At 39.8% G+C, this 12,052-nt stretch overlaps 1 protein-coding gene across 1 annotated transcript in view; it reads left to right on the forward strand.

Moving 5' to 3' along the window:
* LOC140242290 (protein SFI1 homolog) overlaps positions 1-12,052 on the forward strand; it is a 37,899-nt gene that overhangs the window by 18,007 nt on the left and 7,840 nt on the right. Inside the window, exons 18-23 of the mRNA XM_072322033.1 lie at positions 39-115; positions 2,926-3,028; positions 3,893-3,989; positions 5,202-5,362; positions 6,335-6,409; positions 7,370-7,621. Coding sequence (XP_072178134.1) covers positions 39-115; positions 2,926-3,028; positions 3,893-3,989; positions 5,202-5,362; positions 6,335-6,409; positions 7,370-7,621 — 765 coding nt within the window. The remainder of the gene's footprint in view (positions 1-38; positions 116-2,925; positions 3,029-3,892; positions 3,990-5,201; positions 5,363-6,334; positions 6,410-7,369; positions 7,622-12,052) is intronic.

Here is a 12,052-nt window from a genome sequence, read left to right on the forward strand (position 1 = left end):
GATGTCTCTGTCCGACCTGTCTCTTCCTACACACACAGCGGTACCACGCACAGGTGCAAACTGTACAGCGATTGGTGGCTGCCAAAGAAGCGTCGGCCAATCAGCAGAGACTGAGGTAAGATTGAAAAAAAAAAAATTGTTGGCGACCTTTGACCTACCGTGTTTGGTGTGGCACATCAGATATGTCTTCCACATACTTCCTTTGGCTGACAACAGATTGAACCGTCCCTTAGGAACATACAACTGCTTTGAAAGCATATGTGAAGATGCTGACTGTCTTGAACCTTTTTTTTTTTTGCAGAAAATACTTCACATTTCATGAAAAATACTGTTTCTCCCAAATTATATTACTACACATTTTTTTTTTTCAGGAATGGTAAAAATGCTGTTTTTCCACCAAAAATATGCCTTTTCAGCCCTTGAATTACTACTAGTACTATGCTGTTTTCAAGGTTGGCGTCCCCGCATGTGTTTTGACAAGTTAGTACGTTTGTGGCTGCCCGGAATTCTTTGTTTGAGGGTAAAATGTTTCCCAAAGTGCAGTAATAGTGATATATAAATGTCTGTATTGCCTGAAAGTCATCTATGCAATCCATTGTTTAGAACATACAGTGCTAAAAACTTGAAAAGGCAATGCCTCAAAAGTTGGTAGTATCTGTCTTTTAACCCACTGAGGATGAGCTGATTTTTAAAAAACACACAATTCCCGTGGACATCTGCCTGAGTATACTCAGTACTAATCTTTAACAGGTTAAGCAGGATTAAAATGGAGCAATAGTTTTTAACTCTTTATGTGCCATGGTGGAAACCCCCTGTGTGCCACGTTATTCTGAGACAAGAAGGTAGTCATGCTTTGAGAAAGAATTCTGTTTTTGTCCCCGCCGAACGAGTTCGAGCAGGGGACTATGAAACGGGCTCCGTACGTGTGTGTGTCCGTGTGTCCGTCCGTCCGTGTGTCCGTGTGTGCGTCCGTGTGTGATCAAAATGTTCAAAATGCTACTCCTTCGCCATTTCTAACCCGATTTTGATTCTGTTTGCTTTATATGATAGCACTACATGGGAGCTTTGAAACTTCTATACAGAATTTCAGTTGTGACCTTTGACCTTGACCTTTGACCTATATTGTACATTTTGCTTCAAAATGCTACTCCTTTGCCATTCCTAACCCGATTTTGATTCCGTTTGCTTTATATGATGGCACTAGGTGAGGGCTTCAAAACTTCTACACAGAATTTTGACCTTTGACTTCTTTGACCTTTGACCTTGATTTTTGACCTACATTGTACATTGCCTACAAAATGCTACTCCTTCGCCATTTGTAACCCGATTACAATTCCGTTTGCTTTAAGTGATGGCACTAGGTGAGGGCTTCAAAACTTCTACACAGAATTTTGACCTTTGACTTCTTTGACCTTTGACCTTGATTTTTGACCTGTATTGTACATTTTGCTACCAAATGCTACTCCTTCGCCATTTCTAACCCGATTTCGATTCCGTTTGCTTTATTTGATGGCACTAGGTGAGGGCTTCAAAAGTTCTACACAGAATTTTGACCTTTGACTTCTTTGACCTTTGACCTTGATTTTTTTTACCTATATTGTACATTGGCTACAAAATGCTACTCCTTCGCCATTTCTAACCCGATTTCGATTCCGTTAGCTTTATGTGATGGCACTAGGTGAGGGCTTCAAAACTTCTACATAGAATTTTGACCTTTGACTTCTTTGACCTTTGACCTTCATCTTTTTACCTATATTGTACATTTTGCTACTAAATGCTACTTCCGGCGGGGACATATATTACGCACCGCGTAATTTCTACTTTTCCTTGTTCCAATTTGCATTACTTCTACAAATCTTTGTGAAGCTGGACATAATAGTGAGCAAAGTTAAAGAGGAATGCCAAACTTTGCTTTCATATACAATGTATAACAATTCTATTTTCAATTTTTCTTTTGAATAGGTAGTGTGTGTGTGTGTGAGGGATTGAGGAATTCCACTAGAATTATTCTATGGCTTTAATGTTTGTATATAGTAGTGAGTTGTTATATTACATGTCTTAACTTGCCTTTCCAGGGGTTCTTATTATACAAGCTTGCTTTTCTAAGACCCCTCCACTTTACATCTATATGCATCTACATGCATTGTCAATTTATATTCAATTCTGCAAATTGTTTTAATCACATATTCAACAATGTATTCCTTGTTACATATTACTGTTCTTATGTAATTTTTGTATTGTGGAAACTTTGAATAAACTTGAAACTTGAAACTTGAATGACCAGTTGCTACATTACTGCAAAGGAATGACTTTCGCACATAAAATAGTGAGAGAAACTTAGAATGTACACACAAATCTAGTTGGGAACACCACTTGATAGTCAATCACCACATAGAATGCAAGCCGTATGTGAGAGGAACAAAAGCGCGAGAAACGCTTTAATTGTACCGCGGGATTAGCGATTTATCGATCGGTTTTGGCAGCTTTGTTTGTTGAGCAGAATATGCGAAGTTGGCACGCCGTCGACTGAGCCGGACGTGCGAACGTGGCACATAAAGAGTTAAAGCAATTTTGATGTGCAGGTCTATTCTGCTACTTGCAGATGTTTTGAGCTACTATTTGTACCTTTGATGCAACTGTCTAAATTGATGTACTGTAAAAGTAGAAAATTTTTGCACATTTTGCGCAACCTGAAACTAGTGTGAAAATTAAAGCACACAAGTATTTTCGCACGCCATATGTTCCAGTAATCCAGTAGTTGATGTCTTGATTCCGCGGAATTAAAAACACGCCAAACTCTACTTACCTGACCAAATGCGAACAATTGGTTGCGTGAAAATATCCACTTTTACAATATGATGAATCAGTTTGGTCTCATTTGATGAAGTGTTGAAAAGCTGTGCCTATCCCTTGTGGATTTCTCAGGTATGCCCTGGGTGTGTGGAGACAGAATGCAATAGCTGCCAGGGAGGGGCGTTCCCTGGAACACACAGCCACCAGACATCGGAAGAGAAATCTTCTACACAAGGTATGTACAGCTCTTGAGCACTCGTCTAGAGCTGGGGGGGGGGGGGGGTTTGGAGGGTTGGACTTGTTCCGAGTATTAGTGTTTTGTTTGCCAGCTGCATGGATTACTGAATGTACTCAAGTTAAGCACACATTTCCCAATGTCGAAATAGCATCCATGCTGCCCCTGTACGTTTGCACCATCAGTGCACCATACAACTTGTACCACATCACTGTGATTCCTCTACCTCTGCAGTATTCCTTGACCTGCTTCTGACAGTTTTCCATGACACTTTTTCCATCATAAGCAGGTTAAATTTTCTTGGTGTGCTGTGTACAATCTTATGTGTTCTAGGCTTGTGTGGACACAACCATTCCAAACAGACTTGGCACAGTTTTGAATACTGTAGTGAAAGACACTGATTGAAAAAAGAGTTTGTACGCTTTGTCTTGATGTGGATTCAGAGCTGGCAGCTAGTACATTTCTTTCATATTCAATATGTTTTTCTTTTCTTTTGTTTTCTTTGAAAAATGTGAAATTTCAGTAATTTAATTTGTCGTGCTATTGTCATGCAAGTGGTCGAGATGCGTACCATACCAGCTGTTGACATGAGAAGAATGCACGTAACACGCACTAAGTCTTATTAGTAATACAAAGAGTTGATTCCTTTGTTCATGACATCTGTATGTAGTGTGAGCGTGTGAGGTGTATGTGTGGGTTGCTACAAAAAATGTGACCCTCTGACTCGAATCCAAAAATGGCTCTTGAGGTATCTCTTTAGAGCGCTTGAACATTCCCAATCTGACATTGTACAGTATGGCTTGGTTTGGTTCGCTTTTGAGCACTCGAATGCGGCCTGAGATTGCTGTTTTCCTGTCTCTGCAGATTATGACAGTGTGGCACCAGTATGCCCAGCGCCATGCAGTGGATGCAGCAGTCAAACTATGGAGGTTGGAGGAGATCAGGGCACAGCTAGACAAGGGTAGGATATGTCTCCATTTCTTCAAAGTTAACCTCAACAAAGTTTGGAAATGCAGAGTTTTTTTTTTTGAGCTAGTCATTTTATTGTGATATGGTCATATTTCTGATAGCTTCATAGACTTAAATGATCATTAAAAGTAATACCTCTGCCATTTATTGTTGAGACTATGCAGTTGATTTGTTTTGCTTTAAGAGGAAATGAAGCAATATTTTGTTTGCCATGCATTGAAAACTTTAACCCGTTGTGGACGGACTGATTTTGCTACAACACGCATTTCCCATAGACCCCACCCAAGTATACTTGGGACTCGTTGCTACAACACGCATTTCCCATAGACCCCTACCCAAGTATACTTGGGACTTGTCCTCAACATGTTAATACTTAAAGTTGCAAAGGGATGCTTACCAGTTTAGGCAACAAATTCAGTCAAAACAATGTGCACTCTCTTTAAATTATTGCAAAGTTATATTTGAGTCAGATGGAAGTGGCTGGTACCACATATCCAAGAACAATATAACAATCTGTCACAAAGTAGGAAGGATATACACACAGATCAAAGCCTTCTTTGATTGGAGACCAAAAAAAAGTCTGATGAACTGTGGATGTCCTGGTAATTTTTGTATGTTACCAGCTCTATCTCTCCTCTTCCTCTCCCTATCTATCTCTCTATCTCTTCCTCTCTCCATCTACATTGTACCTCTCTCTCTCTCCAACTATCTATCTATCTTTCTATCTCTCCCTCTCTCTATCTCTCTCAATATCTCTCCCTCTATGTTTCTCTCCTCTTCCTTTCCATTTCTCGCTCTCTCTATCTCCCTCTCAATATCTCTGTCTATCTATTTATCTATCTATCTATCTATCTATCTATCTATCTATCTATCTATCTATCTATCTATCTATCAATCCATCTATCTATCTGTCTATCAATCTTTGTCTCCCTCTATCTCTCTTCCTCTCAATATCTATCTATCTATATTTCCTCAATTTTTCTATCTCTCCCTCTCTCCCCCTCCCTCTCAATATCTATCAATCTATCTATCTATCTATCAATCTATCTATCTCTATCTATCTATCTATCTATCTATCTATCTATCTATCTATCTATCTATCTATCTATCTATCTATATATCTATCTCTCATTTATCTTTCTATCTCTCCCTCTATCTATCTCTCCTCTCTCTTTTTGTCTTCCCTGATGAAACTACACTGTAGGTAAGCTGCAGAGGATGTTTTTCTCCTGGCGTAAGGCATCGGATGCTGCAGCGCGTGAGAGAAGGAAGGTTGAAATCGCCGAGGCTCACCATGCCTGCAAACTGAGGAAGAAATGTCTACGGCGATGGCAGCACTACAGGCTTCTTTGTCTGAAGAAAGCAGTAAGATAGAGGACTTTTTTTCTTGCCTCCAGCTCCGCTCGTCGTTGTTTGTTTGTTTGTTTTTTTTTCCCCTCTGAATGCCAACAGATCGCTGTGAGCATATCATTGATTGAGATATAGAAGAGAGCCAGATCTGAAAATACAAGTAGTGAATGCTCGTATGTGTAGTGGTGAAAGATTTTGTGCGGGATGAAAAATGAGACAAGAGTTTTACCGTCTTTCACCAAAAGCTCACAAGATCTTGTTGCAATAAGTGAATACAGGCTATTCATTATTTGTTGTATGCAACAACTCAGATGTGTGCAGTTCTGCTGGTCCAAGTCAAGGCCTGAATATAGCAATGGCCATTTCTCATGGCAAGGCAATGGAAAACTATGAAGTTGATGAAGCGCCTATGGGAGTAGTGGTTAATGTATACGGTCTTTACATGGTCTGTGACATTTTGCCGTTTCAAAAACTGCTCAACTCCATTTGCAAACTTTAAAGGTGAAGCGTGTAATGGTACTTTTTTGTGTGTGAATGTCATATGATAAGCTGTCATCCAATCAGCAGGCAAGAATATTTTTAGGTTTGTTTAAAGTGTGATTCTCTGGAATGTCAATGACAGATACTCATCAGTGGCACATTGAGATGGAGTGCTCTATTCCCATCATGAACTTTGGTTACTTTCTTCAGGTCATTCACTGTAAGACAGAATGCTCCAAGTGTTATTGGGACAGACTGGCTTAAAACTGCCTCTACTGTCACCTCCTGGTTTCAGTGGGTATCTAGGAAGTTTCTCTTTTAGGACTCCCTTGCGAAGATCCCTAGAACTAACAAAAAGAAGCAAACAGGAACTACCATCGTCCCCAACTTTTTCACTCGCAGATCTTTGTGCTTTTCTGCATAAATGAAAGCAGTGCTTGCTGCCACATTCTTGAAATCGTATGTCATCTTGTCATGCCAATTTGCCACATTTGATATATTCCGCAGCTGATAGCCAGACAGGCAGCTTGGCTGAACAGGGTCAGGGTGCAGGCTGTGGTCTTTAGCAGGTGGAAGCATCAGGTAATTCTTTCACTCCTTCACAGAGAGATCGCTACAATGGTCAGAGTGTCTGTCTGTCTGTATGTCTGTCTGCGTGTTCAAGTGTCCAAGTCTGTACAGTGCACTCCCGTTATAACGTACACAGTTAAAACGAAATTCTGGATACAACAATTTCAAAGTAAGATTCAGGGCCCAAAATTATCTAGATATCTTCAAACACGTCATGTGATCAGATGTGACAAAATTTCAATATAGTGAAAGAAAACTGCCGGTCCAGAGGAGTTTGTTTTAATGGGAGTCCCCTGTAGGTCCAAGTGTTCTGCCTGTTCAAGTTGTGTGCTTATCCGTGTCGTTTGCTGTAATCTTACGTCAGACCAGTGTTCAAAAGTGTCCTTCTTATGTAGTAACTTTCAAACTTCTTTGTAGTATTTCATCATACCATGCACCTAGCCCTCTTACAACAGAAAATGCTTCTTTGAAGTATGAAATGGCAATTAATATAAAGACTTTGATCGCTCCTGATAAAAGATCAAGCATCAACAGTCAAAGTCACCATCAAAATCTCAATATCAACACAAGTTGTTGAGAAGTGTGTATATATCGTCGGTTGAGAATGATAAGGGTGTTAAGTTGTCACAAAACCCATAGTGTTCAACATAACTTAACGCCCTTCTCATTCTCAACAGACGATATGCTATTTCGTAGAGGTGAGAAGATTTGTAGTTTGACAAGCCAATTCACTGCGTAGATGTGTGTCAAGATCTCGTTTGAGTCATTGTCAAATTCTGCATTCTGCATTCTGCAAAAATTATGCATATTAAAGATTATGCTACAGTCTACCATTTTGGCCAGTCATATGTTGACTGATAATAAAGCAGCCAAATTTCTTGACATTGACTAATGCATTTCACTACTTTATGCTGATTTTGAGTCATGCATTTTCCCTTCGCGTTCTTCGTCGATTCAATGTGATCTGCACAGTTTGCACAGGCGCAAGAGGAAAAGCGTAAGACTGTGGTGGCGCTCTGGCTGTGGAGCATGAGGCTTCAGCAGCGGGTCATTCACGCGTGGGTCTGCTATGCTGGGGAGCGGCGGCGAAAGAAGGAGCGGATCGCGGGAGCCCTGGCACAGCGGAGGCAGGAGCTGCTCCGGGAAGGCGTGAGGCAGTGGCTGGGCGTGGCAGCAAGCCTCGCGGAGAGGAGAGCCTCCATAGCGGCACAGCATCATGCACAGGTGGGATGTAGTGGTGGGGATGATGATGATGACGACGATGATGCTGATAGTGATGTTGATGATGATTATCATGATGATGATGGAGATGATGATGGTGATAATGGTGTTGATGGTGATTATCATGATGATGATGATTGCGATGATGGTGATAATGAAGATGATGATAATAGTGATGATGATGATAATGATGGTGATGATGATAGTGATGATGATGATGATGATGATGATAATGATGATGGCAGTGTTGATTATGGTGGTTGGGGTGATGGTGGTGATTGGTAGTGATTGATGGTAATGATGGTGATGATGATGAGGAGTATTGACAATTTTATGTATTATGTCATGATTGATTGTATATGTTATACTAGTAGTCCGGGTCCTTATGTTTTAATTTTACCTTTCGTTGGATTTTTGTGGAGAGTATGAAAACTATAAATTTTTGGAAAGGTTACAGTATAAGTAATCAGACAAACAATGTTTCCATTTGCCCCGAGACATTTATGGCCGCCGTCTTGGATTTTTCAAAATGGCCGCCATAAATAATGTTTTGTTAATATATCTCAACTTCTAAGTAACATAGAGCTTTTATTTTGACAGCTAAACTACCATTTTTTAGGCTAAAGAATGGAATGATCCTAGTTACAAGTGTGTTGAGACATTTCGTATAGCAGTTCTTGCGCGTACTTACTAATCAGGCGCGGCGATACAGTGTGCTTAACTTGCCATGAGCATAGATAACCTCGAAGCCTCATTTACATAAAGTAAACAGCTTGTGTGTGCAAAACCGCTGGGGAAGTGTTGCAAGACAATTGCAATATCTCGTCTCAGAAGCCAAATCTATACAGCAAATTGAAGGAGAAACTATTCTCTAACTCGCAATGTTAGTTATTTTTGGTTTTATTGAGGATAAACCTGTGAAAATAATGTCGAAACTTAGCTTCCAAAACAGAAAATTTGATCTCTAAACCAGTGTTAATATTTTCTCACATTTTCCTTCATTGCCCCAAAATGAAACTTTTGTATAATAATGACTTATGGTAGTATATCCATACTGTGTTCCAAATATCATTTCTGTATCATTTGGTGCACAGTTATGTCGGGAAAAAATTGAGATCACTGTCACTTGTGACCCATATAAAATCCATAGCCTAAGCAGTATGCAGTCCTATATATGGGTTTTCGTGCTGCATGAAACAGTTGAAGCACATTACAGGGTTCGTCTGTCGCCCACTCACCACCCTGCAGACCGAAAACCGAACCCTGTGGCTGTGCGCTGAACCTGAAACCGCTGATTGCCTAAGCGTGCACTGACCAGTAGGGAATGCATGCGCAGGAGGATGATCTAGTTGTAGCTCAGTGTAGATCCCCTCATTTGGCAGGACAGTTTCTATACTGCTTTTATTCTCAGCTCAGTATAGATCCTTTCATTTGGCAGGACAGTTTCTATAACCCTCTTATTCCCAGCTCAGTGTAAAACCTTTCATTAGAAAGGACAATTTCTATAACCCTTTTATTACCAGCTCAGTGTAGACCCTTTCATTTAGCAGAGCAGTTTCTATAAGCCTTTTATTCCCAGCTCAGTGTCAACCCTTTAATTTTGCAGGACAATTTCTACACCACTTTTATGCCTAAACCAGTGTAGACCCTTTCATTTGGCAGGACAGTTTCTATAACCCTTTTATTCCCAGCTCACTGTAGTCCCTTTCATTTGGCAGGACAGTTTCTATAACCCTTTTATTCCCAGCTCAGTGTAGACCCTTTCATTTGGCAGGACAGTTTATATAACCCTTTTATTCCCAGCTCAGTGTAAACCCTTTCATTTGGCAGGACAGTTTATATAACCCTTTTATTCCCAGCTCAGTGTAAAACCTTTCATTAGAAAGGACAATTTCTATAACCCTTTTATTCCCAGCTCAGTGTAGTCCATTTTATTTGGCAGGACAGTTTCTATAACCCTTTTATTCCCAGCTTGGTGTAGACCCTTTCATTTGGCAGGACAGTTTTTATAACGCTTTTATTCCCAGCTCTGTGTAAACACTTTCATTTGCTATGACAGTTTCTATAAACCTTTTATTCCCAGCTCAGTGTAAAACCTTTCATTAGAAAGGACAGTTTCTATAACCCTTTTATTCCCAGCTCAGTGTAAAACCTTTCATTAGAAAGGACAGTTTCTATAACCCTCTTATTCCCAGCTCAGTGTAAAACCTTTCATTAGAAAGGACAATTTCTATAACCCTTTTATTACCAGCTCAGTGTAGACCCTTTCATTTGGCAGGACAGTTTCTATAACCCTTTTATTCCCAGCTCACTGTAGTCCCTTTCATTTGGCAGGACAGTTTCTATAACCCTTTTATTCCCAGCTCAGTGTAGACCCTTTCATTTGGCAGGACAGTTTATATAACCCTTTTATTCCCAGCTCAGTGTAAACCCTTTCATTTGGCAGGACAGTTTATATAACCCTTTTATTCCCAGCTCAGTGTAAAACCTTTCATTAGAAAGGACAATTTCTATAACCCTTTTATTCCCAGCTCAGTGTAGTCCATTTTATTTGGCAGGACAGTTTCTATAACCCTTTTATTCCCAGCTTGGTGTAGACCCTTTCATTTGGCAGGACAGTTTTTATAACGCTTTTATTCCCAGCTCTGTGTAAACACTTTCATTTGCTATGACAGTTTCTATAAACCTTTTATTCCCAGCTCAGTGTAAAACCTTTCATTAGAAAGGACAGTTTCTATAACCCTTTTATTCCCAGCTCAGTGTAAAACCTTTCATTAGAAAGGACAGTTTCTATAACCCTCTTATTCCCAGCTCAGTGTAAAACCTTTCATTAGAAAGGACAATTTCTATAACCCTTTTATTACCAGCTCAGTGTAGACCCTTTCATTTAACAGAGCAGTTTCTATAAGCCTTTTATTCCCAGCTCAGTGTCAACCCTTTACTTTTGCAGGACAATTTCTACACCACTTTTATTCCTAAACCAGTGTAGACCCTTTCATTTAGCAGGACAGTTTCTATAACCCTTTTATTCCCAGCTCACTGTAGTCCCTTTCATGTGGCAGGACAGTTTCTATAACCCTTTTATTCCCAGCTCAGTGTAGACCCTTTCATTTGGCAGGACAGTTTCTAAAACCCTTTTATTCTCAGCTCAGTGTAAACCCTTTCATTTGGCAGGACAGTTTCTAAAACCCTTTTATTCCCAGCTCACTGTAGTCCCTTTCATTTGGCAGGACAGTTTCTATAACCCTTTTATTCCCAGCTCAGTGTAGTCCATTTTATTCGCCAGGACAGTTTCTATAGCCCTTTTATTGTCCAGCTCAGTATAGACCCTTTCATTTGGCAAGACAGTTTCTATAACCCTTTTATTCCCAGCTTGGTGTAGACCCTTTCATTTGGCAGGACAGTTTTTATAACGCTTTTATTCCCAGCTCTGTGTAAACACTTTCATTTGCTATGACAGTTTCTATAAACCTTTTATTCCCAGCTCAGTGTAAAACCTTTCATTAGAAAGGACAGTTTCTATAACCCTTTTATTCCCAGCTCACTGTAGTCCCTTTCATTTGGCAGGACAGTTTCTATAACCCTTTTATTCCCAGCTCAGTTCTGACCCTTTCATGTGGCAGGACAGTTTCTATAACCCTTTTATTCCCAGCTCACTGTAGTCCCTTTCATTTGACAGGACTGTTTCTATAACCATTTTATTCCTAGCTCACTGTAGTCCCTTTCATTTGACAGGACTGTTTCTATAACCATTTTATTCCTAGCTCAGTGTATACCCTTTCATGTGGCAGAACAGTTTCTATAACCCTGTCATTCCCAGCTCACTGTGGCCCCTTTCATTTGGCAGGGCAGTTTTTATAACCCTTTTATTCGCAGCTCACTGTAGTCCCTTTGATTTGGCAGGACAGTTTCTATAACCCCTTTATTCTCAGCTACATTGTACACCCTTTCATTTGGCATGACAATGGAAATCCCTTTTATTCCCAGCTCATTTGTACATCCTTTCATTTGGCAGTACAATTCCTATAACCCTTTTATGCCCAAAATCCAATATGGCGGCCATATAAGTATTGGGGTAAATGGAAACATTGTTTTCCCAATTTCTTATACAATAAGCTTTCCAAAAATGTATAAGTTTGATACTCTCTAAAAAAATCTTGCCAAATTACATTTAAGTAACCTTACTATATGTCAAGTGCAGAGAGAATGCATGATTATTATGTGCTTTATAAATGTGAATAATAATTATCATCGTTATTATGATGACAATAATGAGGATGGTGATGATGTTGATGATGATAATGATGATGAAAAAGCGGTGGATATTGGGAGAGCCATTTTGTTGTCCTGGATAACAATGACGGTTGATTTATCAAATGTCTTAAAGAACAACACATTTTTAACTCGTTGCAGACTAGTCCCGAGTGTACTCGG

The sequence above is a fragment of the Diadema setosum genome, chromosome 19 (genome assembly GCF_964275005.1).
Source record: "Diadema setosum chromosome 19, eeDiaSeto1, whole genome shotgun sequence".
NCBI classification, from domain to species: domain Eukaryota; kingdom Metazoa; phylum Echinodermata; class Echinoidea; order Diadematoida; family Diadematidae; genus Diadema; species Diadema setosum.